The sequence below is a fragment of the Propithecus coquereli genome, unplaced genomic scaffold (genome assembly GCF_000956105.1).
Source record: "Propithecus coquereli isolate 6110/MARCELLA unplaced genomic scaffold, Pcoq_1.0 Scaffold111, whole genome shotgun sequence".
In the NCBI taxonomy this organism is placed as follows: Eukaryota; Metazoa; Chordata; class Mammalia; order Primates; family Indriidae; genus Propithecus; species Propithecus coquereli.
Window position 1 is genome coordinate 3,960,640 of NW_012135081.1, and position 26,710 is coordinate 3,987,349.

The 26,710-nt window shown below is 50.7% G+C and overlaps 3 protein-coding genes across 3 annotated transcripts in view; 1 reads left to right on the top strand and 2 right to left on the bottom strand.

The window, feature by feature from the left end:
• Positions 1 to 1,737: 1,737 nt before the first annotated feature.
• ZNF740 (zinc finger protein 740) lies at positions 1,738 to 10,559 on the top strand. Its single transcript, XM_012654520.1, has 7 exons — positions 1,738 to 1,880; positions 2,738 to 3,053; positions 6,243 to 6,392; positions 6,730 to 6,819; positions 7,288 to 7,411; positions 7,730 to 7,848; positions 8,861 to 10,559. Exons 2-7 carry the CDS (start codon positions 3,045 to 3,047, stop codon positions 8,948 to 8,950), a joined length of 582 nt encoding a protein of 193 aa, XP_012509974.1. The 5' UTR covers positions 1,738 to 1,880; positions 2,738 to 3,044; the 3' UTR covers positions 8,951 to 10,559.
• A 2,444-nt stretch (positions 10,560 to 13,003) lies between these two features.
• LOC105817935 (integrin beta-7-like) lies at positions 13,004 to 23,349 on the bottom strand. Its single transcript, XM_012653784.1, is given in 16 exon segments — positions 13,004 to 13,257; positions 13,260 to 13,305; positions 13,544 to 13,704; positions 14,019 to 14,227; positions 14,376 to 14,595; positions 14,830 to 15,053; positions 15,351 to 15,544; positions 16,332 to 16,478; positions 17,837 to 17,926; positions 18,090 to 18,185; positions 18,501 to 18,659; positions 19,047 to 19,288; positions 20,347 to 20,517; positions 20,606 to 20,807; positions 22,550 to 22,753; positions 23,340 to 23,349. Coding segments are annotated over 15 exon segments (2,394 nt in total). The 5' UTR covers positions 22,751 to 22,753; positions 23,340 to 23,349; the 3' UTR covers positions 13,004 to 13,225.
• Positions 23,142 to 26,710, bottom strand: part of LOC105815154 (integrin beta-7-like) — an 8,257-nt gene continuing 4,688 nt past the window's right edge. Inside the window, exons 2-7 of the mRNA XM_012650293.1 lie at positions 26,139 to 26,312; positions 26,063 to 26,085; positions 25,525 to 25,683; positions 25,114 to 25,209; positions 24,861 to 24,950; positions 23,142 to 23,168 (exon numbers count right to left, since the gene is read on the bottom strand). Coding sequence (XP_012505747.1) covers positions 23,142 to 23,168; positions 24,861 to 24,950; positions 25,114 to 25,209; positions 25,525 to 25,683; positions 26,063 to 26,085; positions 26,139 to 26,312 — 569 coding nt within the window. The remainder of the gene's footprint in view (positions 23,169 to 24,860; positions 24,951 to 25,113; positions 25,210 to 25,524; positions 25,684 to 26,062; positions 26,086 to 26,138; positions 26,313 to 26,710) is intronic.

Consider the following 26,710-nt stretch of genomic DNA (forward strand, 5'->3'; position numbering starts at 1 on the left):
AAAATAAAAACAATATCAAGGCTAAGCGGAAAATTCCCCCTCAACACAGGTGTTGGAAGTTCCAGTGAACTATGATCTGAGTGAGTATGTAAGTTGTTACAAACTTTTACAATTCAATTTCACAAAATCTATTAAACTTCAGGATGCACATATCCTACCTACAAATCTATAAATGCAAAAGGATAACTATATAAGGATGTTATAGCACTGTTTATAAAGAAAAAAAAAACTGAACTAACCTAAATGTTCAAGATAGGACTAGACAAATTAAAGTACAAACATAAACTGGAACACTACGCAACAATTTTTTAAATGTGAACTGATTTAGATGTCTAAAATACACTGTGTGGCACATTCCAGGTGCTCAATAAATATGTACTGGATGGAAAAAAAAAACATTTTTGTATGAATACAAAAAAAAGTCTAGAGGGATATATACCAAGCTGATAAGAATGACTACCTTCAGGAGCATGGAATAGAGGAGGCTTAATCATTTTTTTTGCTTTTTATACTTCTGTATTGTGAGGATTTGTAAAAGAAATATGAGCTAATTTTTTTAAAGATTATTTAAAAGACTTGTTTCTGGTAATGTCTGTCTGTCTCTCTCTCTCTCTCTCTCTCTCTCTCTCTCTCTCTCTCTCTCTCTCTCTCCATTTTACCTCAATTTTAGGATGATTCTAAGAGCACAAGGAACTTGCTTTCAGTAGCCCAAATCGTAGAGTGGCTCAAGGAAATTTGTGTACAAAAAATCCTTTGGAATCCTGGTCTTTTTTCATCATAAACGTTTTTTTTCTTTTGCTATCGCCATTAATTGCCCTAAACTTACAACCTAGTATCACCTACAGCAGAAATCAAGACTTCAATGGAAGCGACATTTCCCTCTATCAGGTGCAATTTGCGTAGTCCATCTTTAGCAAGACCTCTCCCTAATGGCTAAAGTCGGGGAGAGAATTTGAAGACAGGCTCAAGTTTCCATTTTCCTAACGCAGCCCAGCTCAGGGGCCAACCTGCATGGCAAGTCTCCAAGGAGGACTAGTCTCCCACTGAGAGGAGGCCAATGTTAGATGCTGTAGGGCCTGGAATAAAGGTGGAACGGGTAGAAGGTAACCAGGCTGGTCTCGGGGTGCACACAGACCAGGCTTTGACTTCTGCAGGTAAGTGAGCAGTGTGGCCTCGGGCTACTCAGGAAACGCCTCTGAAAGAACACTAATTTTCATATTGTGGTTGAGCACGCAAGGCAGCCGTATGCAAACAAAGTGAACCAAAATCTGCAGATTTGGACCCATTGGAAAGTTCAGGTAAAGACAATCTCGGCTGAGTTACGTGAAAAAGCTGGGAAGAAACTATTCTTGCTCTACTTGGGGCTGTGGCTCAGAAGCCTTGAGGACAACGTCGGCGAGGAAGGGAGAGTGACGGCGCTCTTTCAAGGAGTCTTAACTAGCTCTTCTAGCAAACCCTCTCGAGGAGCACCCAACGCCTAATTATTTTAGGGCCCTGGTTCCCGCCCTCAGTCAAGATGGCGGCCAGGACTCGCACGCGCCAGGGCGCACGCGCCGCCCGTCGGACCCGCCCTCCTCCGGTCCTTCCGCGCGCCGGCACCGCCCACTCACCAGCTGCACCTCTCCGTGTGTCCCTAGGCTCACCCCCTCTCTGGATGCCCCCACCCGTCTAGCTCCCAAGCCCGGAAGTGGATGTTGCCGCTTGTCGGAGAAGACGAGGGGGAGGGGGAAGTGCTTCCGGGGAAACGGGCCCAGGTTGGTGTTTGTAAACTTGCCTCGGGCCCGGCGGGGGCAGCAGCGGCCGCAGGGTTGGCAGGGTGTGCTGGGCCTTGGAGAAGGCTCCGCGCGGCCGGGGAGACAGCGGGAGGCCGCGCCTGGCAGGTAGGAGCACACCCCAGGGAGCGCGCAGTGTAGTCAAGGCAGACGGCAGCGCTTCAGCAGCTCGCAGGCCGTGGGGCGCCGCGCGGGAAGGGGGAGGGGAAGGGAGGAGGGGCGCGTGGCGAAAGAAGGGAGCTCCCCGAGGGAGGGGAAAGGCCGTGCGCGCACACCGCCCCCTGCCTGCGCGTCCCGCTGCGTCCCCGGCCCGGGAGAGGGGGGCTTGCTTGGAGGGGACGCGGGCGCGAGCACGCACCTCGCGCGCTGCTCGTCGCTCTCCTCCTCTCCTGCTCTCCTGGTCAGTGCGGCTGGTGCTGCGGCTGGCTGGCTGGCTGGCTGGCCGGCCGGCGGGCGAGCGGGACGGCACGCACCGCTTTGGGCTTCGCCTGCGTGCCCTCCACCTCCGCAGCGAGTTTCCGTACCTTCGGGCGGACTTGGAGAACGCGCACGTGTAGGCACTGCCAGTCTAGTTTCTTCCCGCCACCCAAGCGCCCAGCGATGGCCTGAGCTTTCCTGGACCCCAATTCTGGCCGTCTTTAGAGTATGAGCTGTGCGGGCCGGCCCACTCAGTACAAAAGCCCCAAAGGATCTCCGCCCACTTCCATTCCTAAAATGGCAAATCCAAGTAGTTGCCCTGTTGGCACAGTTCCTCCATAGGAGGCCCTAGTTATTTGTGCTCCTGTTGGCTACCCCTCCTTGCTTAGGAGACCAGTTTCTCCTACTGACCCAGAAAGAGAACTCTTCTTGGCTAATGTCCTCTTTCTGAGCTACACAGAGAGCACCCAGCGAAAAAAGTTCAGCGCATCACACGTTGTATGGCCTGAGGATGTTGCACTTAGCGGCCTCTCGGTTTCTGGTTTCAGGTTTCTGAAAGAGATCGAGAGCTTCATTGAGAGAATTCAACTGGAAAATCAAGACGGGCAGACTCTCTTTTTCTTCAGACAATAGGCAGGAGCCAGGCAGAGTCCAGGGATTCTTGGGACACCTGTTTTTTTCCTTTGGAGGACACTGAGTTCTACTGGAAGACGAAGTTCAATATGGCAACAGGACTGAAGAAGCACGAAGGAATCGTTTTCATAATTTGGTGACAGTTATTCAAACGACAGTGTCTTAAGGAAAGGTGGATCAAGGAACTACTGAACTTTTGGTTGCATTAAGTGAAAAATCAGCATGGCTCAGGTAAAAAGCTCTAGAGTCCTCCTCCTTCAAGATCACTGGGAAGCCTGTTTGCAGTTTCACTCTTGAATGCTGCCTTAGTCAACATATTGACCAACCCCAGTGAGCCAAGCTCTGTATTAAGCACCAGGGGGAGATCTAGAGGAAGGAAAGGAGACAGGCCACAGCCCCTGCCTTCAGGGAGCTTCCAGTCAAATGAAGGAGGTAGGCTATACTGCATCACAGGCACTGATGGGACATTTACAAAGCAATGTGTGCTCAGTTTACCTTTGGTACATTAGGTGTTGAGGGGTGTAAGGGAGTGAATAGTCTGGTGAATGCTTCATTTATTTTTTTTGAACAGGAATTTATTGAGCTCCTGTTATATGCAAGGCATTGTGCTGGGAATACAAAGATGAATAACATTGTCCGTGTCCCCAGCAAGCTTCCAGGCTAGTTGGGGTGGGGGGAGGGATAGAAAGATAATTATTCGTTTTTATAGTGACAATGCCTTGCATAGTGACTGGCTAGTAATAGAGACTCTGAATCTGTTGATTGAAGGAATGTACAATAATGGAGGTATGTATACTGCAGAGGAGAGAATGATACTTCTGCTTGGATGGAAAAAAAGGATGACGCATGAAGCATGCATAGGATTTTGCTAGATAAATAAGCAGAGAAGGGCATTCAGACATGAACTGCATGGGCAGGGGCTTAGAGGCATGGGAAAGAGGTGATGAGGTTCCAGATACTGCAGGTAGTTCAGTAGTTACGGAGCAAAGGATTTAAATGAGGATAGTTAGGGAGATAAAATAGATAGTGATAGATGGGCAGGAGAGTTATGTCCTGGAGAAGTAAGCAGAGTGTAACCCAAGGGCCTTTTGTGCCTTGCAGAGGAATTAGACTTTATATGGAAAGGGGACTCCCTGAAGAATGTTAAGCAGCAGAGTAACATCAGAGCAGTGTATTTAGAAGGTCATTGTGGAGGTCAAGGATGGATTGGAGAGACAGGATGACCAGATAGGCTATTGTTGTCATCTGGGTAGAAAAGCTATATACATACACACATCCCCAGAGTTTCTCCCAGCTTTCTTCCAGGAAACCTCCCCTACCAGTCTCACCAGGATGGCAGCTCGATTGTAGTATAATTGGCTTTCTTCCAGCTGCTTCTGCATGCACAGCTTCCTCCTCCCCATGCAAAATAGGAGCCCTTTGGTTCCTTCTTCCTTTGTTTGCAACCCACTTCTCAGCATCGTGTTCACTCTTGTTCTGAGAAGGCTGCCTTCCACTAAGCACTAACTGTGCTGGGCACTGCTAAGTATTTTACATCTTTGTTTAATTCTCACCAACCCTGTGAGGATAGGTACTATGACAGGCATTTTTCATTTAGGAAACAGACTTAAAAGATGGAGGAACTTGCCCAAGGTTACACAGTGCAAATAGCTGAGCTAAGATTTTTAACTCCAGACCTTTCACCCCAAAATCCTTGAAGGTGAAAGAAGGGATCCCAAGATATACTGATATGCAAAAGGAATTTCTTTATAAATTTGGGAGTTTGCTGACCAACTATTTCTTTTTTTTAATCATAACAGGTAAATGGTAAGAATGACCAACTATTTCTTAAAAGTTTTTCTTCAGCAAGGAAAGTATATTGTCTAGTGCTGGCTAAACAAAGTCAGTTTGAAGAATGTAGCAATGGAAAGAGGAAATTTGCTTAAACATCCTTTATTTAATTTTTTTAACTATATGTGGAGCAAGGAATGTGAAAAAATGTTAACGTATGTGCACACATATAAATGGCCTAAGGCAGTAGTCCCCAACCTTTTTGGCACCAGGGACCGGTTTCATGGAAGACAATTTTTCCACGGACCGGGGGTAGGGGGGAATGGTTTCAGGATGATTCAAGTGCATTACATTTATTGTGCAGTCAATCTTTCTGCTAATAATAATCTGTATTTGCAGCTGCTCTCCAGCTCTAGCATCACTGCCTCAGCTCCACCTCAGATCATCAGGCATTAGATTCTCATAAGGAGTGCGCAACCTAGATCCCTCAGGTAGGCAGTTTACAGTAGGTTTTGATTTTGCGCTCCTATGAGAATCTAATGCTGCTGCAGATCTGACAGGAGATGGAGCTCAGGCGGTGATGGGAATGATGGGGAGTGGCTGTAAATACAAATGAAGCTTCACTCACTTGCCTGCCCACCCCTCACCTCCTGCTTTATGGCTGTTCCTAACAGGCCATAGACAGGGGTTGGGGACCTCAGGCCTAAGTGATCAAGAGAAATTGTATATTCAACTCCAAAATCCTTCTAAGTGGTTTAATTTTTATATCTGTTATAATTGACATTTAGGAAATTTAAGATCTAAAGGAAGAAATAACCTAATTTTACCGATAAACATAGTTATTTATCAGTAAAACAAACTGATAGAATGTATAGTTGGTACCAGCGAGGTCTGCCAATCAGAAGTGGGCTCTGGCCGGGTGCGGTGGTTCACGCCTGTAATCCTAGCTCTCTGGGAGGCCAAGGCGGGTGGATTGCTCAAGGTCAGGAGTTCGAAACCAGCCTGAGCAAGAGCGAGACCCTGTCTACTAAAAATAGAAAAAAATAACTAGCCAGGCATGGTGGCGCATGCCTGTAGTCCCAGCTACTCCGGAGGCTGAGGCAGGAGGATCGCTTGAGCTCCCAGGAGTTTGAGGTTGCTGTGAGCTAGGCTGACGCCACGGCACTCTAGCCCGGGCAACACAGTGAGACTCTGTTTCAAAAAAAAAAAAAAAAGAAGTAGGCTCTGAAGCTGAGGACTGTCGAGAGAGGAAGAAGGAAGGTCCCCTAGGAATCTCTGTGTCAGTGGGTCAGCAAGATAGACCCTCATACCCATTCACAGTTAAGGCCTAGAAACACCTTAACAGTTATATGTAATCACGCACACATTACCTAGCACAGTGCTAATGACAGAGGTGTCAGTGATACTTGATTATTCATTTGATCTATAGTCAAATGCTGAGAGTTGACAGAAAAATAACTAGTTCCTGGTGAGATGAGTTAGGGAGGACTCTTGAAGGAAGCAAGGTTTGGCAATGAGGATGGACTGCAGATAGTCGGTAGTAATGGAGCAGTTTGTAGTTGAGTGTAAAGGGTAGTTCCATAGAGGACGGCAGTCTGTTTTTGCCCTGCCCTGCCTGGTGATTTGACACCTCATCTCCTTTCAACTTAGGCAAGTCTCCTGGCATGTGAAGGCCTAGCAGGTGTAAGTTTGGTTCCCACTGCAGCCAGCAAGAAGATGATGCTGAGCCAGATTGCCAGCAAGCAGGCCGAGAATGGAGAGCGGGCAGGTAGCCCTGATGTGCTGAGGTGCTCGAGTCAGGTACAGCGCTTGAGTCCATTGTGGCACCTGGGGGTCGGGTGGCCCAAGCTCTCTGCCAGGAGATGCCAAGCTCTGATTCCTCGTACTTCCATTTAGAGAACTGGGGAAAAGGGATCCACCTGGGGGATGAATGAATGTTGTTATTTTGGAGAGCTAAAGAAGGCCTTTTCTATACTTATACCTCCTTACGACCAGGATACTTAGAGAGTATATTTTCCCTAAGCTTTTGGGGCAGATGGTTTACTCTCATTTGTAAGTTGTTTGTCTGAAAGCAGCATTTTGTTTCATCTTGTGTTCTGAGATGGACTGTGAGTTTAGATTTGATTTGTCTTCAAAGGGTCACCGAAAAGACAGTGATAAGTCCCGGAGCCGCAAAGATGATGACAGCTTGGCTGAGGCCTCTCATTCAAAAAAGACTGTTAAAAAGGCAGGTAATGGGGTAATCCCCAAACTGATACAGTTTAGTAATGGGGTAATCTTCCTCTTTCTTCCCAATATCACTCATCCTGGAGCTTTCCCTAGACACTTTGGTCTCTTGAAGCCAGTGAAGGTGTCTCCTGATTTCACCCAGAGACTGCTGTGGTAGTTGATCTCTGCCCTCGCTGGAACATCTGGCACCATTTGGGGAACATGAGATCCCATGGTGGGGGGCAGCCAGACTCCGGCTTAGGTCTTACTCAAGAATGTTGGGTTTGACAAGGTGGACAGTTTTCCCACTCCACCTCCTTCCCCAGAAGGTCTTTTAACTCTAAGGAATATGGGAGATGACAGCACCTCTAGACAGCATCAGAGAGGTTCCTTTGTCCAGCAGCTGGAAGTGGACCCAGAATAAAATGGTCTCTCCAGGAAGAGGGCGTAGGGACGGCCTCCTGACATACCTTATTGTTGCCTCCAGGTGGTGGTAGTGGAACAAAATGGTTCTTTTCAAGTAAAGATTCCCAAAAATTTTGTTTGTGAACACTGCTTTGGAGCCTTTAGGAGCAGTTACCACCTAAAGAGGCACATCCTTATTCACACCGGTAAGTCTCTAGCTTGTATGCAAAGGGGAGAACAGTCTGTAGCTTACATTCTGCGTGTGTATGTGTGTGTGGCTCCAGTTGGGTTTATTTTAAAGGGGAAGTATTAGAAATGGAGGCAGAAGATAAGTGAACGAGGTAGAGATTGCATGGCTCTGTGTCTGGTGTCACTGATACCAGCAGCTTTGGGAACCCCTTCCCATTTATGATAGCTTAGGTGCCTACACATTGCTAAGAGTTAAAGTTTCTGAGAAAATAACTGGAATGAGATCCCTACCATACATACCTCCTGACATTGACTTCTCTCTCCACTCGGGCCAGGTGAGAAGCCATTTGAGTGTGATATATGTGATATGCGCTTTATCCAGAAGTACCACCTGGAACGCCACAAGCGTGTGCACAGTGGTGAAAAGCCTTACAAGTGTGAACGGTGTCATCAGGTAAGACTCACAGGTCATCCATCCCTGCTGCAGCCCCCCACACAAACTTTTTCTTCCCCAAGAACCAGCACTGGCCCCTATTCCTGCCTGTCAAAGGGGCCACCTGACATTGCTCACTATAGTAGAGTTAGCACCTTGCTGAGATGTATCTCTCTGGCCTCATGCAGCTGATGATGGGGAGGGCCCATTAGAATATTGTAATAGTAATAATAGCATTTCTTGAGCACTTCTGTATGCCAGGTACCACGAAACATGCATACATCACATAAATTATTTAATCTTCATATTAACTCCATGAGGTAGCTATGTTGTCCTCATTTCACATATGGGACAATTGAGATTCAGAGAAATTAAGTTTCCCAAGGACACAGCAGATCAAGAGCAGAGCCAATATTCAGTCCAACTTCAGAGCTCGTGTACTTTGGAGGAAGAGATACAATCTTTGTCCAGGGGTCAGTTATGTGATCTCATGAGAATATAAGAGCCAAGACCAAAACAAGACAAGAACAAGAGACGAGAAATGGTAATAACTAACCCTTCCTGGATGCCTTGTGAGGTCCTAAGTTTTGCTCCACACTCCTAACGTTGAATCTTCAAAACACTAGAATGAAAGCTCCATGAGGGCAGAGACTTTGTCCCTCTGGTTCTCCACTCTGTCCTCAGCCCCAAGAACTGTACCTGCCTTGAGATAGATACTCAATAAATATTTGATGAATAAAGCAGCTATGCTGTGAGTAGGTACTTTTAGCCTCGTTTTACAGATGAGTATACAGATTTAGGGCTGTTAGATAACTTGCCCAAGGTCATAACAGTTGCTAAGTGATAGAGCCAGGATTTAGACCCAGGCACTCTAGCTTCAGAGCTTGCCTTCCTAACCATGGCGTGCTCATGCCATCTCTGCACATGCTGAGGAGATATAGAATGTTACATCTGCCTCCTTTGTGGGGAAGGAGCTAGCCAACAGGTAGCTGAGTTTCTCCTCTCAGGCACTTAACCCTCCCTTTCTTCTCAGTGTTTTTCTCGGACAGATCGATTACTCAGACACAAACGGATGTGCCAAGGGTGCCAGTCCAAGACTTCCGACGGGCAGTTTTCTCTATAGGCGCAAGGGGCCCTGGGTGGTGGGAGTGATCAGAAGAATCTACTGAAGAGCACACCCCCTCTGGTCTGATGGTCCCACCACCGCCGCATCTGAACCTGTCCCCCTCCTGGAGGGGTGGACCCAGGAGACCAGAAGAGTGCATCAGGGGACAGTGGCCCCAGAGCCTCAGCTCTGTAAATAATCTGAGACTATGAGTATCTCGGGGAAGTTCCTAACAGCATTCCTGGGTAGGGGAGCTAGTCCCTGGACCCTTGGCTGAGATCATAGGTGGGAACTCAAGGTACAGGACCAAGACTGAAGTGTGGCTCCCACAACCTTGGACTCTAGCTGGCAGCTGAAATGGAAGAGATTGGGGAATGGGATTTGTTTGTTCTGTTCTTGTTTTTGTTTATCCAAAAGCAATTTCAGCAGGTAAACTGTGGATACAGGTAATCTGGAGGCATAGAGTCCTGATCCAAAGCAGGGACTATGGCTGGTCCAGCTCTCCCCAAAAATTAAGTTTTTAGTTGCAATAGATCCTCAGTGTACCACAGCCCTGCACCTCACTTCCTATTTGAGGGATGATAGGATCAGGGATGGCAGCTGAGCTTTTTGGCCTCCTTACACACTGTAGGGACAAAGGGAAAAACAGTGGGAGGAGCAGACAAGGGCTGGATCCAAAAGAGTGCACGGTACCTCTTACTTCCTCAAGGGAAGAGCAAGAGTTGTGCCCATGGGTGTTGTAATGGCCCGTGCCACACTGGTACCTGATGGGGTCAGCTCAAGTGCCTTTAGGAGGAAACTTAGGTGAGAGTGGCCCATGAAGCCCTTTTCTTCTTTCTTTGGGCAATTGGTCTTGGAGATGTTTGTGGCTACCTCGCTGCCATTGACTCCTAAAGCCAGACAGAGCAAGGAGTTATGGATGTCAGAGTGGGTTCTCTCTCCTTGTGCCCTCTTAGGAACAATCTAAGACTAGTCCCAATTTGGCTAAGAGCTGTTCAAGAAACAAAGGAATTTGGTGTCCTCTGACCTGACTGTTCAGCAGTAAGAGCTGTTCTCCCTCCCCAAGTCCTATCACTGTATTCAGGTAGAGGAAATAGGGGTCTGTCCTTTGGTCCCAAAGAACAAGATCTTGGCTTTCTTTTTGATGGCCATCCCTACCCAACAAAGAATTGGGGGGTGGGGAGGATGCTGCGGAGAAAAGACTGGGGAAGAAGCCTAATGTAGGTTTTATTCTTAACCATGTTCTTTGCTCCTCTCTGCTCTGATACCACCACCCTGTCCACCCCCAGAAAAGTGATCAGGGGTGGGAGTGTGTGTTCATGTGTATGCGTGGTATGTGAGTGCTCATATTTGTATGCTTGGAGGAAATGGCATGTTATTGAGCCAAACCCTTCTCTGGCCCTCACCTTAGGGTAGGATGAACAGAAAACAGCCTTCTCCCACCAAGACCTGAAGGGTGCTTGAGGTCTCAGCAGGAGCTGAGAAACACAATTTAGGGGACAGAAGGGCTTTGTTTTGGAGGGCTTATTTTAGATTGCTTCAACAGGCTGATGGTTAGGGTGTTTGTAAGCCAAGCCAAGGCTTGTGAACATGAATTTTCTAAGGTGAAATAAACCCTTTCTTCCTGAAAAAGAAAGGATCCTTATAGGAGGTTCTGGGGTTTGGTTGGCCCCCCCTGTGGCCTGCCCTCACCAGTAGTTGGGGGAGCTATCTTAGGAGTAATCATGGAGCCTGGGTGAACCTGAAGTCCAAGCTGTCAGTGGGAATCTGAAATGGCAGCCTCCAGGAAGTGGCATTTCATTTCCCAGAGAATGTAGGGAATAGACGGCAGCAGCAATTCCTGGCTATTACCTGTTCTGGAGGGGATAAAAGAGCAGGAGGCTCATCCATACCTCTGGTATATTTCAGGGAAAAAGAAAGGAGACATGGCACCCTTTAGATTTTCCCTGACAGCATCTGAGATCCTTTGGGGGAGACGCTGAGTAATGTTTGCTGCTGTGTACTCTTCTGGCTTGATGCTGACACTCCTATTTGATGTGGTCCGGAACTTAGATCTCAGTCCTTGGGTCTGTCCTGTGGGCCCTGCAAACAGGGGTATCTTTCTGCATGTGAGCCAGCCCCCTTCTTGTTAGAGGGCTCTGCTGGGACTGGGATTTTTCTGTCATTCATTTCTGGAATGATTCACACCTCCAACTTCAAGCAACCTATAAAACACATTTCTTAAAACACATAGAGGCTGGGCGCGGTGGCTCACGCCTGTAATCCTAGCACTCTGGGAGGCCGAGGTGGGCGGATTGTTTGCGCTCAGGAGTTCGAGACCAGTCTGAGCAAAAGCGAGACCCCATCTCTACTAAAAAAAAATGGAAAGAAATTATCTGGACAACTAAAAATATATAGAAAAAATTAGCTGGGCTTGGTGGCGCATGCTTGTAGTCCCAGCTACTCGGGAGGCTGAGGCAGGAGGATCAATTGAGCACAGGAGTTTGAGGTTGCTGTGAGCTAGGCTAATGCCACAGGCACTCACTCTAGCCAGGGCAACAGAGCGAGACTCTGGCTCAAAAAAAAAAAAAAACACAGAAAACTGTCCTCCAAAAACGCTTTTGAAAATAGGAGGCCTCTCTCCCTGCCACTTACAGCTAATCTGTTTGGGATGGAGGGACAGTGGAGGGAATCACGAGTGACCTATGCCTCTACGTGTACAGATGTGTGTGCTGGGTCAGAAGGTCCCCTGACCCCCCCCCCCCACAGACCTTGCCTTCTTGCCTGGAGGTGGGAGGGAACTTCTGAGCATGTGTGCAAAGAGCCATGCCAGAACCACCCTGCTGAGGAATTGGCTGTGGGGGAAACTCAGGAGCAGGTCGCTGGTTCAGTTCAGGTGCTGATGCTCTGGGGCAGTGGATGTGTAAGGAGAGAGGAGCAAAGGGGTGCAGGGAGTGATTTAGCACTCAGAGGGCCCAGGAGCCCCACTTATACCCCAGGGAAATCACAGACTAAGACCGCTGCAAAGGCTTCTGGGCCCAATGCCCCACCCTTCCTTGCTGGGGTGGGGCCTAGCACTGGAAAGATGCCTCAGGTGTGTGTAGAGTGAGGGGAAATGGAGATAGGGCAGGCTCTCAGAAACCAGGACGTGAAATTGGGGGATCCAGGAAAGCAGAGTGCCTGTTCCTAGGTGGGCTGCTGCATCAGGCCCTGCCAGCCCCACCCTTCCCAGCACCCCAAGTCTTTTCCGTCCACCCCCAGCAGCCTCGTCATCACTTAGCTACTGATGTGCCCCATGGCTTGACTTGGAGGGTTAACGAGTGGAGTCCCACCACAACTCTAACCCTCTCCCCAGATGCTCTCTGCCTCTGCTGGGCCCTGGGGCTTTTATCTTCAACTATCCCCTTCCTACCCTTCCTCTCCACCCTCTTTTTTTTTTTTTTTAATATACTTATTTTGCTATGGGGGAGGGGAATATCAAATGGACAAGATCACTTTTAAATGGTAGTTTTTATAAGATGTTATAAACTTGTATCTTTTTACCATTAAAGTGCAGTGTATGTTCCTTCGTGATATATTTAGGATATTTAAATAAAAAGAAAATGGGGCTTTTCTACATATTATCTTCTCTTTGGGAAGAATATCCTTTGGGGAAACTTTCACTGGGGGCCAGAGTAGTTTTAGCGGTTTTCCTTTTTTCTCCCTAATATAACCACCCTACAACCTCTATCACCCTACAAACCACCATTTTAAAGCCCACCTTCTCCACAGAGGAGCAACAAATAGGAGTACAAACAGGACATCAGTTCTGAACAAGAAAAGAAAGCATACACAGCAGGACAGGACGAGGGTGGACACTTTGGTGTCTCTCAAAGTGTGGCCTGTAGCCCTATATCAGCGGTACCCGGGAACTCCCCGGCGCTCTCCAGACCTTCCCAGGCTGTGTGGTAGGAGTCCCTGCACATTCAGGTTGCCCTGCCCACGGGTGGCAAAAGGAGAATGGATGTGGCCTTTCCTAAGGCCCAGGCTAGGTAGTCTGCATTGGCCTTGGTGAGGTAACGCCAGGTGACAGCTGTGGTCTCAGGTAAGACTTTATTGTGTGCTTGGGTGGGGTAACCCTCACTCCTTGTGAGGTAGGGAGGCAAGGTCGCAGCAGCAGGAAGAAGCCCTCTTGGGTGTCACTCTGAAAATTAAGTAGGGCGGTGACCACTCCTCTGCCTGTGGTTTAGTGCCTTTCGAGGCTCCTGCCTGACAGAGCCGCCCCCAGTTCCCACTGTCCTCCCTGGACAGTGCTGGTCCTGGAGAGTCCCTCATTCAGAGAGCAGGACGGTCTGCCTCTTGAAAGCAGGGTTTATGGTGGTCGTGATGGCACTTTTGTAGAGAGGATTTCTGTCCTGGGGAAAGACATTGCAAATTATGAGGGAAAGTCCCAGGATTCCTTGTCCCCTTCATCTAGTCCTAAGAGAACAGCCTACAACTTGAGCAGGATCCTAGGAGCCAGTGGAAGTCAGCAGAGGGGTGGAAGGAGTCGGAGCTGAGCTCCGGTGAGGAAGCAGAGAGCAAAAAGGGGCCCAACCAGGGAAGGCAAGCAAGGAAAGCCCAGCCGGGCAGGGCAGGAGGCAGTCTCCTCACCTGCTTCCAACTGAGTTGCTGCTGCTCCTTCTCAAAGCGACTGTATTCCCGACGGTCGTAGATTTCCACTGAGAGCCGGTAAGCCAGGACCAGCACCAGTCCCACTGCCACGATGCCCCCTATGCAGCCCAGCACAATGGTTTGGGTGTGATCTACTCCCTCTATAGGGGAGGAACAGGACACAGACTTCTGGAGGCTGGAGCATAGGGACACATAAACAGTCGCCCACAATGTGTCCAGCCTCTCCAACCCTGTCACTGACAGCCAAGGGAACCCCATAGGATCCAAGGTTATCGTCATTGCCCAGGGCCTTAGTCTTGGCCACTTAGTCCATCACCTCTGCCGCTGCCCTGGATTCAGCGCTCCGCTTCAGCCCCCAGTCTGGTTTCCCATTATCTTCACCTACACATCCCTGGAGTTCTAGGCCCCGCCCGTCAAACTTCCAGGGCTCCACTTGGCATCTCCACCCACTTACTCTCTTGGCGTCTCACTCTCAGTGTAACCCTGCTTCCAGCCTCATCCTCCACCACGAAGAAGAACAGCTGATTGTCCAGGGTCCTGTCTTTGCACCAGCCATCATCCAAGATAGGGGCCAAAACCAGGGTCACGTTGGCATGGGCACAAGCTGTGCTGCAGTTGGTGGCCAGAGGACCAGTCCCAAAGGCCCCACACTCTGCACAGTCCCTGTGTGATGGATGCCAATGTTACCAGCTGGGCGGTTGTCACCCACTAGCCTCCACCCACAGCACAAGCAAGGAGAGCAGGCAGACAGGAGTAGCTCCTCAAGCCCCACCGTGCCCCTGCTCCCAAGATGCAAGACCTGAGGCCTCACCTGAGTCTCTCGCATGGTGTCTTGCAGCCTGGGCACTGGTCACACAGAGCACCATAGTAGCCGTCGAAGCACTGGCAGCGGTTGCATTTGCATTGTCCGTGCCCACTGCAGAGCCCTCCCTCGGGACTGACACAGCTGTCTGTGTCCCCACTGCACTCGCATGCTCTGCCCGTGCGGTTGGCGTGACAGTAACATACTCCACACTGGCAGCGGCCAAAGCCTGCGGTAGAGCCACGTACAGGGTGACAACCATAACTCCCCACACACAATTGCCTATCACCTGCCACCTCGGGCCCACATATTCAGTCCCTTTCAAGTGTACCAGACACATGCTCTAACCTAACTCATACACCAGAATCTTCGACATGTGCCCTCGGTGTCATGAAGCTCCCAGAGCCTAACTGCCTTGGGAGGGCCCCTCAGACCCTGCCCTCCTCCCAAAGTCTCCAGGTACCTCCACAGAGGATGCCCTCGTGTCGCTCACAGCTGGCATCATCACACTCGCACAGACGCCCGGAGCTCTGTCCACTGCAGCTGCAGCGTCCGCACTGGCATCGTCCCTTTCCACTGCATAGGGGCCCTGTTCCATTGGGGGCCCGGCACCCAGATTCCAGATCCGGGGAGGACAGCTCAGCCTCAGAGCACTCACAGAGCCGACCCAGGCGGCCAGGGGCACAGCTGAGAGGGAAAGGCAGAGAAGAGAGAGGTGGGTCCAGGAGTTTGACCATCCCTGTCCTGTCTTTCCCAGGTTCCTCTAAACTCATGTTCTCGAAAGAGTGGGAGAGAGACGAGTGGCTGAAGGGGGGCCAGAGTGCAGTAAAGCACTGAGGTTGGAAGAATGAGAGAGTTCCCATCAAGGGGAGGGCTTGGGATGTCTAGGAGACTCCAGTGGGAGGGTGGAAAGTGAAGGAGGAAGAATACAGAGTAGGTCATTTGTGGGGAGCCAGCTGGGTGAAGGGAAGAGGGAGCCCTCACCTGCACACCCCACACTGTAAGTGTCCCTGGCCGTCACTGCAGTGGGGAGCCTGGGGCTGGCTGTCACTGCAGTTACAACCACACAGCGTATGCAACTCCACAGTCAGCTCCTCAGAGAAGCCAAGGGCCCGGAGCCTCAGGAGATGGGGCTCTGGGAGGCAGTGGGTAGCTTGGAGAGTAACCCAGAAATTCACCTGAGGACAGTGTGGGCAGATTATACACACGCGTACACCCCAGCCCACCGATCATCCAGATCCCTACCCTTCAGTAAGTTAAGGATAGGCCAGGCACAGTGGCTCACGCTGGTAACCCCAGCCTTGGAAACATAGCTAGACCTCATTTCTACAAAAAATTTTAAAATTAGGCATGGTGGTGCACACCTGTAGCCCCAGCTACTAAAGAGTCTGAGGCAGGAAGATCGCTTGAGCCCAGCAGTTCGAGGCTACGGTGAGCATGATAACACCACTGCACTCTAGCCTAGCGACAGAGCGAGACCCTGTCTCTAAAAAAACAAAAATTAAATCAAACACCACATGTGCTCATTATTAAATTGGAACTAACAAATGAGCACATGTGCACAGAGGGAAATAAAACTCAGTGGAAATCAAGCAGGGGGGAAGGGTGAGGAAGGGAGGGGCAAAAACCTACCTAACGGGTACAATGAACACTATTTGGGTGAGGGGCACACCTATAGCCATGACACAAGCATTACAAAAGCGATTCATGTAACCAAAAACATTTGTACCCCCTTAATATTTCAAAATTTTAAAAATAAAATAAATCGATTAAAGGATAGGATCATAACACCTATCTCCCAGAAACATGCCAGAGGAAGCTGCTCATTAAGCCCCCTCAGAAAGGATGGATGAAGGACTATCCCACGCTACCGCGTTTTCAGTGTCTGCCCCCATCTTTTCCTGCCTGCTTCAATTTTCCACGCCCACCCCCCACTTCCTTCTGCCTATCCTGGATAGCTCTCACCGTCTGGTTGACGTGGACATGGCTGCACTGTCCCCGATCCTCAGCCTCACCCTCCCTCTTCTCAGGACCCCCACACTGGGACCTGTAAGAGATGTGGAGCCCAGGAGGGAGCGAAGAGTGTTCAAGGGTCACAGTAGATGACAAACTCTGTGGGAAGAGAGGGAGTGGGTAACCATGTGAAGACAGGACCCAACCCAACCTCTGCCCTCTCCAGCCGTTCCCATTCTGCCAGCACCCTGCCCTCTGCCGTCTGGGGCTCCTTCCGTTCTGCCCCGTCAGGAGGCATTTCGGGAGCAAGGGTGTGTGAGAACATTGAGTGGAGCACCCAGGTTCCAGAGGCTTCTAATATAGCATTTCAAGGCAGCTGCCAGCAAGGGCCACTGGGGGTCAAGAGCTGGCCAGGTGCTGTAAATGTGCAATGACCATGTTTGTCAAACACCAAATCAGGACACATAACCTGGGTGCATGCAAGGTCTAAAGGACAGATTCATCACACTGAGTGTCCTGGAAATTTGATACGGTCTCAGATTTTCTTGCCATGGATTTAGGACATGGTCCCTATCATCAAGAAGCCTACAGTCTAGCTGCAGAGATAAGACCGAAACCCAGGAAACACTTAAGAGTGTTTGTGGTTCCTTCTGCCTGTACAATTCTGTGGTTCTTGTGAAGAATATCTCTGAATGGTTTATAAACTTAATGAAGGCAGGCTCCAGATCTCACATTCTTTATGTACAGACTGGAGACAAATGCCAGCCCTTCCATTTGTTATCTGTGTGACCTCGGACAAGTCACTTAGCCCCTTGTGTCTGTTTCCTCATCTGTAAATAGGATAACAGTTACGAAGCAGGCGTTCCGTTGGGGTAAAATGAGGTAGCAAACAGTATGTGCACCTAGGACAATGTTTGGCATGAAATAAAATCTCAATGAATATAACTTTCCTTTCTTGCCCAAAGCAGGGCTCCATGCTCTGTACGTGGCCGACACTTAAGATTTGTGAATGGGGGCTGGGCACGGTGGCTCACACCTGTAATCCTAGCACTCTGGGAGGCCGAGTCGGGAGGAGTGCTTGAGCTCAGCAGTTTGAGACCAGCCTGAGCAAGAGCAAGACCCTGTCTCTACTAAAAATAGAAAAGAAATTATCTGGACAACTAAAAATAGAAAAAATTAGCCGGGCATGGTGGCCCATTCCAGTAGTCCCACCTACTCGGGAGGCAGGAGGATCGCTTGAGCCCAGGAGTTTGAGTTGCTGTGAGCTAGGCTGACACTACAGCACTCTAGCCTAGGCAAGAGAGTGAGACTCTGTCTCAAAAAAAAAAAAAAGATTTGTGAATGTGAGATTAAGTGAGTGAACCGTTAATGACAGCCACATGCAAGTTTTAGGTAGGAGCTGTGGAATGTGAGACCATAGCTCGTTCCTTCTTAGCTCTGCCACCCCACCTGAGTATCCCCTTCCACCTCTCCCCAGTGCCCACCCTCGCCACTGTTCCCCCACTCTGGCCCCTCACATTGTAAGCGTCCATGATGAGCTGTACCACATTGCTGGAGTCCTCGCTCAGCTCCCCCACTGCAGACTTAGGAATCAGCTTACTCAGCTCCTGAGTTACGGGGAGTTGAGGGAAATGGTGGGTCACAGCTCTAGGAAAATGGGCTCCTGGGGGTCTGGAAGGGAAGGTATATGGGGGGCGGAGAATGGATCTTTGGGGGAATTGAGAAAGGCTGGGGTGGGACTAGGGGGTCTGACATGTAGCTAGCTCTCACCTGGTAGACAGGCAGTGTGGCACTGGTGACAGCAAAGATGGGTTGGATGTTTGCTGCAGAGAGGGCCTGGGCTACCTGACCCACAGATGGGTAGTCCTGGGGGAGGAAGCAGGAACAAGGTGAGCACCCCAGATTTTCCCCACAGCATGCAAGGTCCCTCCACCCAGGGAATCCAAGAACCAGGTGCCACCAGCTGGAGGAGCCCTGGAGGCTTGGTAAGGAGTAGAGAGGAAGTAGGGACTGGGGTGACACAGGTTTCCTGTCTGAGCAGCTGGGGGGACATGGGGAGGAAGAACTGCTGGAGAAGACAGCAAGCTATCTACAGGGTGGTCACCAGTGAGGGGTAGGGGTCTTCAAAGGAGAGGAGGGATGGCTTAGATGGGAAGGGGCAGGGTGAGAGTGGGGACTCACAAACTCTGGGCTGCGACTGTAGAGGCCATTGCTGTCCAAGTGGCAGTGTCCATCACTGGGCATGAAAATGCCACCCAACTTCCCATCCCCAGCTGTGTGGAATGTGTCATCTGAAGTGAACACCAGCAGCCGGGACACATTTCTCCAACCAATCTGCTCCTGGGGTGCAGTGGGGGCAGGGAGTAAGCTGTATACCAGGGCATGGACCTTGAGCCACCCAGCTCTATGAGCCAAGGATTCAGCCAGCCCCTCCCTGAATCAGTTTATCCTTCCCCTTGCCTCTATCTCCTTGCCTCTCGCTGCTCTCCCCAGCTCCCAAACCAAGGCCACTGCTAGTGGAGGGAGGCCTTCTTGTGAATTAGAAAAACATGCATCTTCCTCAAGATATTTTACTCCAGTCCACCAAGTAATTGTTAAAATAAATACGCAAACTACAATGACTATGGTATGAATGTCACCCCCTAGAACTGTGCAGTACACAAGCAGAGTGGGCAGTCCTGTTCCCAGACAGTCCTTCAGGCTCAGAGCCCAGACCCACCTCCTCACCTGGCAGAGTGCAGCCTGCAGAATGGCATCGAAGCCACCTTCAGGTGAGTCCAGATTGCCAGACACACTCTGTCGCCCCACCTCCCGCTCAAAGGCCTGGGCATCCCCCGTCAGGGACAGCACGTGGTGAAAGCTGAAGGGCGACTGGCAGCGCTCCACCCGGCTGGGGCAGGGGTGGCGCAGCTTGGAGGGCACTGTGCTCACAAAGGGAAGCACTGTTTTATCGACGAAAGAACCAAAACCTGGGAGAGGGGAGGATGAAAGCTGTGTCAGAAGCCACTGGGCAGCAGCAGGACGCTGCTGGGCTCACTGCAGAGGACTCCATGGGAAGTGGGGGGTGGGGAGTATGATCATGGAGGAGCGGATGGGAGAGGGTGTTCCCATAAGGCAGGGACGCAGTAACTGGTGAGGGCAAGGGTTGAGGCCACCAACTTAGGGAAGTACGGGGTGGAGGTCATTAAGAGGAGGGCACAATGGGGTCACAGGGGCTTCCTGAGGGCAGAAGAAGAAGGCCAGGGTGTGGGGTGTAGCAGCAGCCTGAGGCAAAGGTGGTGATCTTTTTTTTTTTTTTGAGACAGAGTCTCACTCTTTTGCCCGGGCTAGAGTGAGTGCCGTGGCGTCAGCCTAGCTCACAGCAACCTCAAACTTCTGGGCTCAAGCGATCCTCCTGCCTCAGCCTCCCGAGTAGCTGGGACTACAGGCATGCGCCACCATGCCCGGCTAATTTTTTCTATATATATTTAATTGTCCAATTAATTTCTCTAATTTTTTAGTAGAGACAGGGTCTCGCTCTTGCTCAGGCTGGTTTCGAACTCCTGAGCTCAAACAATCCGCCCACCTAGGCCTCCCAGAGTGCTAGGATTACAGGCGTGAGCCACCACGCCCGGCCAAGGTGGTGATCTTGAACAGAGGAGAGATGGCACAGAATTCGGGGCCAGGGACTGTGGCATCTAGGCTTTGTCCGAGAGACACTGGCATCAGGACAGTTTCCAGGTTGGTAGGTGCAAGGCAGCTGTCTGACCCTGGGAAGGTATCTGAATAGTCTCTCCAGACTCGGTTAGACCTCCCGGAAAATGAGGGGTCCTACTGGACAGTCTCTTAAGTGTCCTCCAGCTCTGACCTAGAAGAAGAGTGTCTGGGGAGAGATGCAGGAGCCTGTGGCCTGGCCAGGTCTGTTAACAACTGGGAAAGGACAGGTTGGGGCCTTTCTGAGTCCGGGAGATTGGCAGAGGCTAAGGCGGTGGCTGAAGCTAGAGGCACAGGCAAAGGCTGACAGGGTTGGGGGCAGCGCTCCGCTCACCAATGCGCACGGAATGGGTGACCTCCTGCAGCCGGACCAGCAGGGCGTGCCCGAGCTGGCGCACGCGTTCCAGGTCATCCTTCATGGAGTAGCTCAGGTCCATAAGGTAGTACAGGTCCACTGGGTATCCCGCGGCACGAAGGAAGCGGACCTGGAGCTGCTGGGGCTCCCCTGGCGGGTGGGTGGCGGGCGCAGGTCAACGAAGCGCATTCGAATCCCAGTCTAGACCTCTGCCTGGGCCCCATCTCCCCTAACTCACCCGGCCGCAGCGTGACCCGGACCCGCTGCGGCGCCAGCTGGGTGGCCCCCTCTCCGCGGAAGCCCTGGCGGAGCGGCTCGTCCTGCAGCACCTCCTGCCGGCCGCGGGGCTCTTCCAACTCCTCCGGCGGGCAGCCGCGAGCCAGCAGCTCCTCTCGCCGGCCGCAGCGCCGCGCCTCCGCCTCCCCCGACGCCGTGAAGTTCTGCTCCGCAAGGGGAGGCGCGTCGGGACCCCGGTCACGGGCCCCGCAGCTCCGCTCCCACAACCACCCTGCGAACCTGGCCACCTCTAATCCCTCCCACCCCAAGTCAATCCCCTGAGCTCTTCTGATTCCCTGCCCTCCTCATCAAGCTACCCCTAAACTATGTCCTTTCTTCCTTGTCAGAGCTCCCACTTCATATAGAAGTCCCCCCTCCCCTCCCCTTATCTCAAGTCCCCTTTTCCCCAGCCACCCACCCTTCGCCTCCCCCTAGAGCCACAGACTTCCTGTTGAGATGTCAGGGACCTCACTACCACAAAAAAGTGGGGGAGCCTAGCCTCCTAGTCCAACCCCCCTGCATGCTCAGACTAAAATGTGAAGGGGGTCAGACTAAGATCCACAGTTTCTGGGAAAGGAAAGGATAGGAACAGAAAAGAAGATGACACCTTACCCCTAACTGGTAACCGTGACCACAGGGGAAAGAAATGGTTACAGCTGCTTCTCAGCTGGCCCTGGTGACAGCCCCTAAACTGGAGATTGGAAGAGGCAGACACAGACCCAACTGTCCCAAGAGGCCCAGCTCCCCAGCTCCAGACTTGCACTCCTGCCTCTCACCTACCCCAGATTTGGAGTCTACCCTTCCTGTCCTCCCAGATTCACCATGTGCCTTTCTCTTGACCCTCTCAGCATCCGTAACTCCTCTTCTGCATGAATTTGCCCTTAGCTCTTGTCTAGGGGCCTGTGCTGATCTAATCTCCATCTTCTTGTAACAGAGACAGCTCTGCCCACCTCCAGCTCGGGCGTCCCTCGTGCTCTGCCATTCTGTGAGGCCTGTCTCTTTAAAGCATAAACAAACAACAGCCGGGGAGGTGACTACTCCCCAGCATCCCTCTTGGCCACTTAGATAGCTCAAGCCTTCCCACTCCCACCTCAAGCCCACAGGCTTCCAACTCCTTCCCTTTTACCTGCCCAGTCACAGGCTGCTACACACCCAGGAACATAATACCCCCACCTTCAAACACAGATTCAGAAACCCAATCACACACTTTCTGCTGTGGACTGAACTCTGTCGCCCCTGCCCCCAACAAATTCTTACATCAAAGCCCTAACCCTCAATGTGATAGTATTTGGAGATGGGGCCCTTGGGAGGTAATTAGGCTTAGATGAGGTCATAAGGGTAGAACCCTCATGATGGAATTTGTGCCCCTACAAGAAGAGACAGCAGAGAGTTTGTTCTCTCTCTCTCTCCACTATATGAGGATATAGCAAGAAGGTAGCCTGTCTGCAAGCCAGGAAGAGAGCCCTCACACCAGAGAACCAAATCAGCCAGTATTTTGATCTTCGACTTCCCAGCCTCCAGAATTACGAGAAAGAAATTTTTGTTGCTTAAGCCACCCAGTCTACGGTATTCTGTCACGGCGGTTCATACATGTACAACAGTTCCCTCTACCTATACACAAGCATGAATTTCCACAAGCACATACTTCTTCCCAATTTATGGTCACAAGTCCTCTCCATTTATACACAAACAGATACAGACATAATCATACATGCACAGGAAACTTTCATCCACGTGACACACACACATATAATCACATATAGGAGTCCCATGTGCACAAACTCAGTCACACATGAGACTGTGGAGTGTACTCAGAAAATCATACATTTGCCCACACAATCACACACATACATCTTGGCTGCACATACACATACATATGGTTCAAAGGCCACAGGCCCATCTTTACCAGTTGCTTGCACCATGCACAGCTGGGGTGTGAGAGGATGCACTTCTGGCAGGAAGGGGCTGGCTGGCATGACCCCGGGAGGGACAGATCAGGATCCCTCCATTCCATAGCCTCCGCTGGAGATGGGATCTTGGCATCCCACTCACACTCACCACTGCTCAGGGCCAGCAGGAAAACAAGGACCATTGACAAAGCCACCATGGCCTGTAATAGGATATAAAAGAGGACATGTGGGTCCTCAGGAAATACCCCAAGCTCTCAGTCATCTAAACTTAGCTTGCGGTTGCCATTCTCAAAACTCTACCCCAATTCTTTTCTTTTTTTTTTTTTTTGAGACTGAATCTTGCTCTGTAGCCTGGGCTAGAGTGCAGTGGCATCATCATAGCTCACTGCAACCTCAAACTCCTGGGCTCCAGCAATCCTCCTGCCTTAGGCTCCCAAGTAGATGGGACTACTCGCTCTTGCTTAGGCTGGTCTTAAAACTCCTGAGCTCAAGGGATCATCCCACCTCAGCTTCCCAGAGTGCTAGGATTACAAGCGTGAGCTACCACGCCTGGCCCTCTACCCCAATTCTTTATCTCCCCTCATAGTTTCACTTCTCCTGTGCATTCAGCAATTTCTTCAAAAGGGTGGGAAGGGGCAGGTACCAGGCTGGGGTAGGGGCCTCAGAGAAGATCTGTCCTTCCTGTGTACATATCTCATGGGGCCAGAGTGAGCAAAATGGCCTGACAAAGGGTCTGGGGACTGGGCCTGGAGCCACTAAGGTCTACACCCACATCTATTCACCAACTTCCAAGCTGTAGTGGTGGGAGAACCAAACAGGAAATGGGCTGGATTCTGTTCCTGCCGCAGTCACTCACTGGCTGTGTGGCAAGTCAGACTTTCTCTCTGGGCCTTAGTTTCCACATCTGTAAAGTGAAGGAGTTGAATAAATAATCTGACAGGCATTGCAGTGTTCATGATCTTGGATTCTAAATGAGGGAAGAGGGCCAGTGAGTAGGAATGAGAGGAAGGAAGGCTGGAGCAGATGAGGGAGTGTGTGAAAGAGTCCAGGAAGGGTAATTCTACTTGGTTGACATGGTAGCAAGAGGAATGAACATTAGGCCACAGGAAGAACTCTCTACAGGTCTGGGATAAGGGAGGAAGGAAGGCCAGTGTTAGTAAAGATTTTCTCTTTCCTGTACTTTGCACAAACAGAGTCTATATTAGAGAAAGCAATCTAGGGTGGAGGCAGGGTAATTCCTGGAATGACCTCTAGGAAGATCAGGCAAATTCCTAATTTTAAAAAACTTATTTGATGCCACTACACCCTAGCCCTGGTGACAGAGTGAGACCCTGTCTCAAAAAAAACAAAACAAAACAAAAAAAAACTTATTAATTAAAAAATTGAATAGGTAATCTATTACCACGCTTCAAAAGTCAAAAAGTTAAATCCTAATGGCCGTTTTTGCAGAAATGGAACAGCTGATCCTAAAATTCATATGGAATTGCATGGCATTCCAAATAGCCAAACAATCTTGAAAAAGAATGAAGTTGGAGGACTCACACTTCCCAATTTCAAAACTTACTACAAAGCTACAGTAGCCAAGACAGTGTGGTACTGGCATAAGGACAGATATATAGATCAGTGGAATAGAATTGAGAAATAAACATCCATCTGTGGTCAACTAATTTTCAACAATGGTGCCAAACCATTCAATGGGAAAAGAACAGTCTTCAACAAATGTTGTGGGGAATACTAGATATCCACATGCAAAAGAATGAAGTTGGACCCTTACTTCACACTATATACAAAGATTAACTGAAAGGGCTGGGTACAGTGGCTCACACCTGTAATCCTAGCACTCTGGGAGGCCGAGTCGGGAGGAGTGCTTGAGCTCAGCAGTTTGAGACCAGCCTGAGCAAGAGCAAGACCCTGTCTCTACTAAAAATAGAAAAGAAATTATCTGGACAACTAAAAATAGAAAAAATTAGCCGGGCATGGTGGCCCATTCCAGTAGTCCCACCTACTCGGGAGGCAGGAGGATCGCTTGAGCCCAGGAGTTTGAGTTGCTGTGAGCTAGGCTGACACTACAGCACTCTAGCCTAGGCAAGAGAGTGAGACTCTGTCTCAAAAAAAAAAAAAAGATTTGTGAATGTGAGATTAAGTGAGTGAACCGTTAATGACAGCCACATGCAAGTTTTAGGTAGGAGCTGTGGAATGTGAGACCATAGCTCGTTCCTTCTTAGCTCTGCCACCCCACCTGAGTATCCCCTTCCACCTCTCCCCAGTGCCCACCCTCGCCACTGTTCCCCCACTCTGGCCCCTCACATTGTAAGCGTCCATGATGAGCTGTACCACATTGCTGGAGTCCTCGCTCAGCTCCCCCACTGCAGACTTAGGAATCAGCTTACTCAGCTCCTGAGTTACGGGGAGTTGAGGGAAATGGTGGGTCACAGCTCTAGGAAAATGGGCTCCTGGGGGTCTGGAAGGGAAGGTATATGGGGGGCGGAGAATGGATCTTTGGGGGAATTGAGAAAGGCTGGGGTGGGACTAGGGGGTCTGACATGTAGCTAGCTCTCACCTGGTAGACAGGCAGTGTGGCACTGGTGACAGCAAAGATGGGTTGGATGTTTGCTGCAGAGAGGGCCTGGGCTACCTGACCCACAGATGGGTAGTCCTGGGGGAGGAAGCAGGAACAAGGTGAGCACCCCAGATTTTCCCCACAGCATGCAAGGTCCCTCCACCCAGGGAATCCAAGAACCAGGTGCCACCAGCTGGAGGAGCCCTGGAGGCTTGGTAAGGAGTAGAGAGGAAGTAGGGACTGGGGTGACACAGGTTTCCTGTCTGAGCAGCTGGGGGGACATGGGGAGGAAGAACTGCTGGAGAAGACAGCAAGCTATCTACAGGGTGGTCACCAGTGAGGGGTAGGGGTCTTCAAAGGAGAGGAGGGATGGCTTAGATGGGAAGGGGCAGGGTGAGAGTGGGGACTCACAAACTCTGGGCTGCGACTGTAGAGGCCATTGCTGTCCAAGTGGCAGTGTCCATCACTGGGCATGAAAATGCCACCCAACTTCCCATCCCCAGCTGTGTGGAATGTGTCATCTGAAGTGAACACCAGCAGCCGGGACACATTTCTCCAACCAATCTGCTCCTGGGGTGCAGTGGGGGCAGGGAGTAAGCTGTATACCAGGGCATGGACCTTGAGCCACCCAGCTCTATGAGCCAAGGATTCAGCCAGCCCCTCCCTGAATCAGTTTATCCTTCCCCTTGCCTCTATCTCCTTGCCTCTCGCTGCTCTCCCCAGCTCCCAAACCAAGGCCACTGCTAGTGGAGGGAGGCCTTCTTGTGAATTAGAAAAACATGCATCTTCCTCAAGATATTTTACTCCAGTCCACCAAGTAATTGTTAAAATAAATACGCAAACTACAATGACTATGGTATGAATGTCACCCCCTAGAACTGTGCAGTACACAAGCAGAGTGGGCAGTCCTGTTCCCAGACAGTCCTTCAGGCTCAGAGCCCAGACCCACCTCCTCACCTGGCAGAGTGCAGCCTGCAGAATGGCATCGAAGCCACCTTCAGGTGAGTCCAGATTGCCAGACACACTCTGTCGCCCCACCTCCCGCTCAAAGGCCTGGGCATCCCCCGTCAGGGACAGCACGTGGTGAAAGCTGAAGGGCGACTGGCAGCGCTCCACCCGGCTGGGGCAGGGGTGGCGCAGCTTGGAGGGCACTGTGCTCACAAAGGGAAGCACTGTTTTATCGACGAAAGAACCAAAACCTGGGAGAGGGGAGGATGAAAGCTGTGTCAGAAGCCACTGGGCAGCAGCAGGACGCTGCTGGGCTCACTGCAGAGGACTCCATGGGAAGTGGGGGGTGGGGAGTATGATCATGGAGGAGCGGATGGGAGAGGGTGTTCCCATAAGGCAGGGACGCAGTAACTGGTGAGGGCAAGGGTTGAGGCCACCAACTTAGGGAAGTACGGGGTGGAGGTCATTAAGAGGAGGGCACAATGGGGTCACAGGGGCTTCCTGAGGGCAGAAGAAGAAGGCCAGGGTGTGGGGTGTAGCAGCAGCCTGAGGCAAAGGTGGTGATCTTTTTTTTTTTTTTGAGACAGAGTCTCACTCTTTTGCCCGGGCTAGAGTGAGTGCCGTGGCGTCAGCCTAGCTCACAGCAACC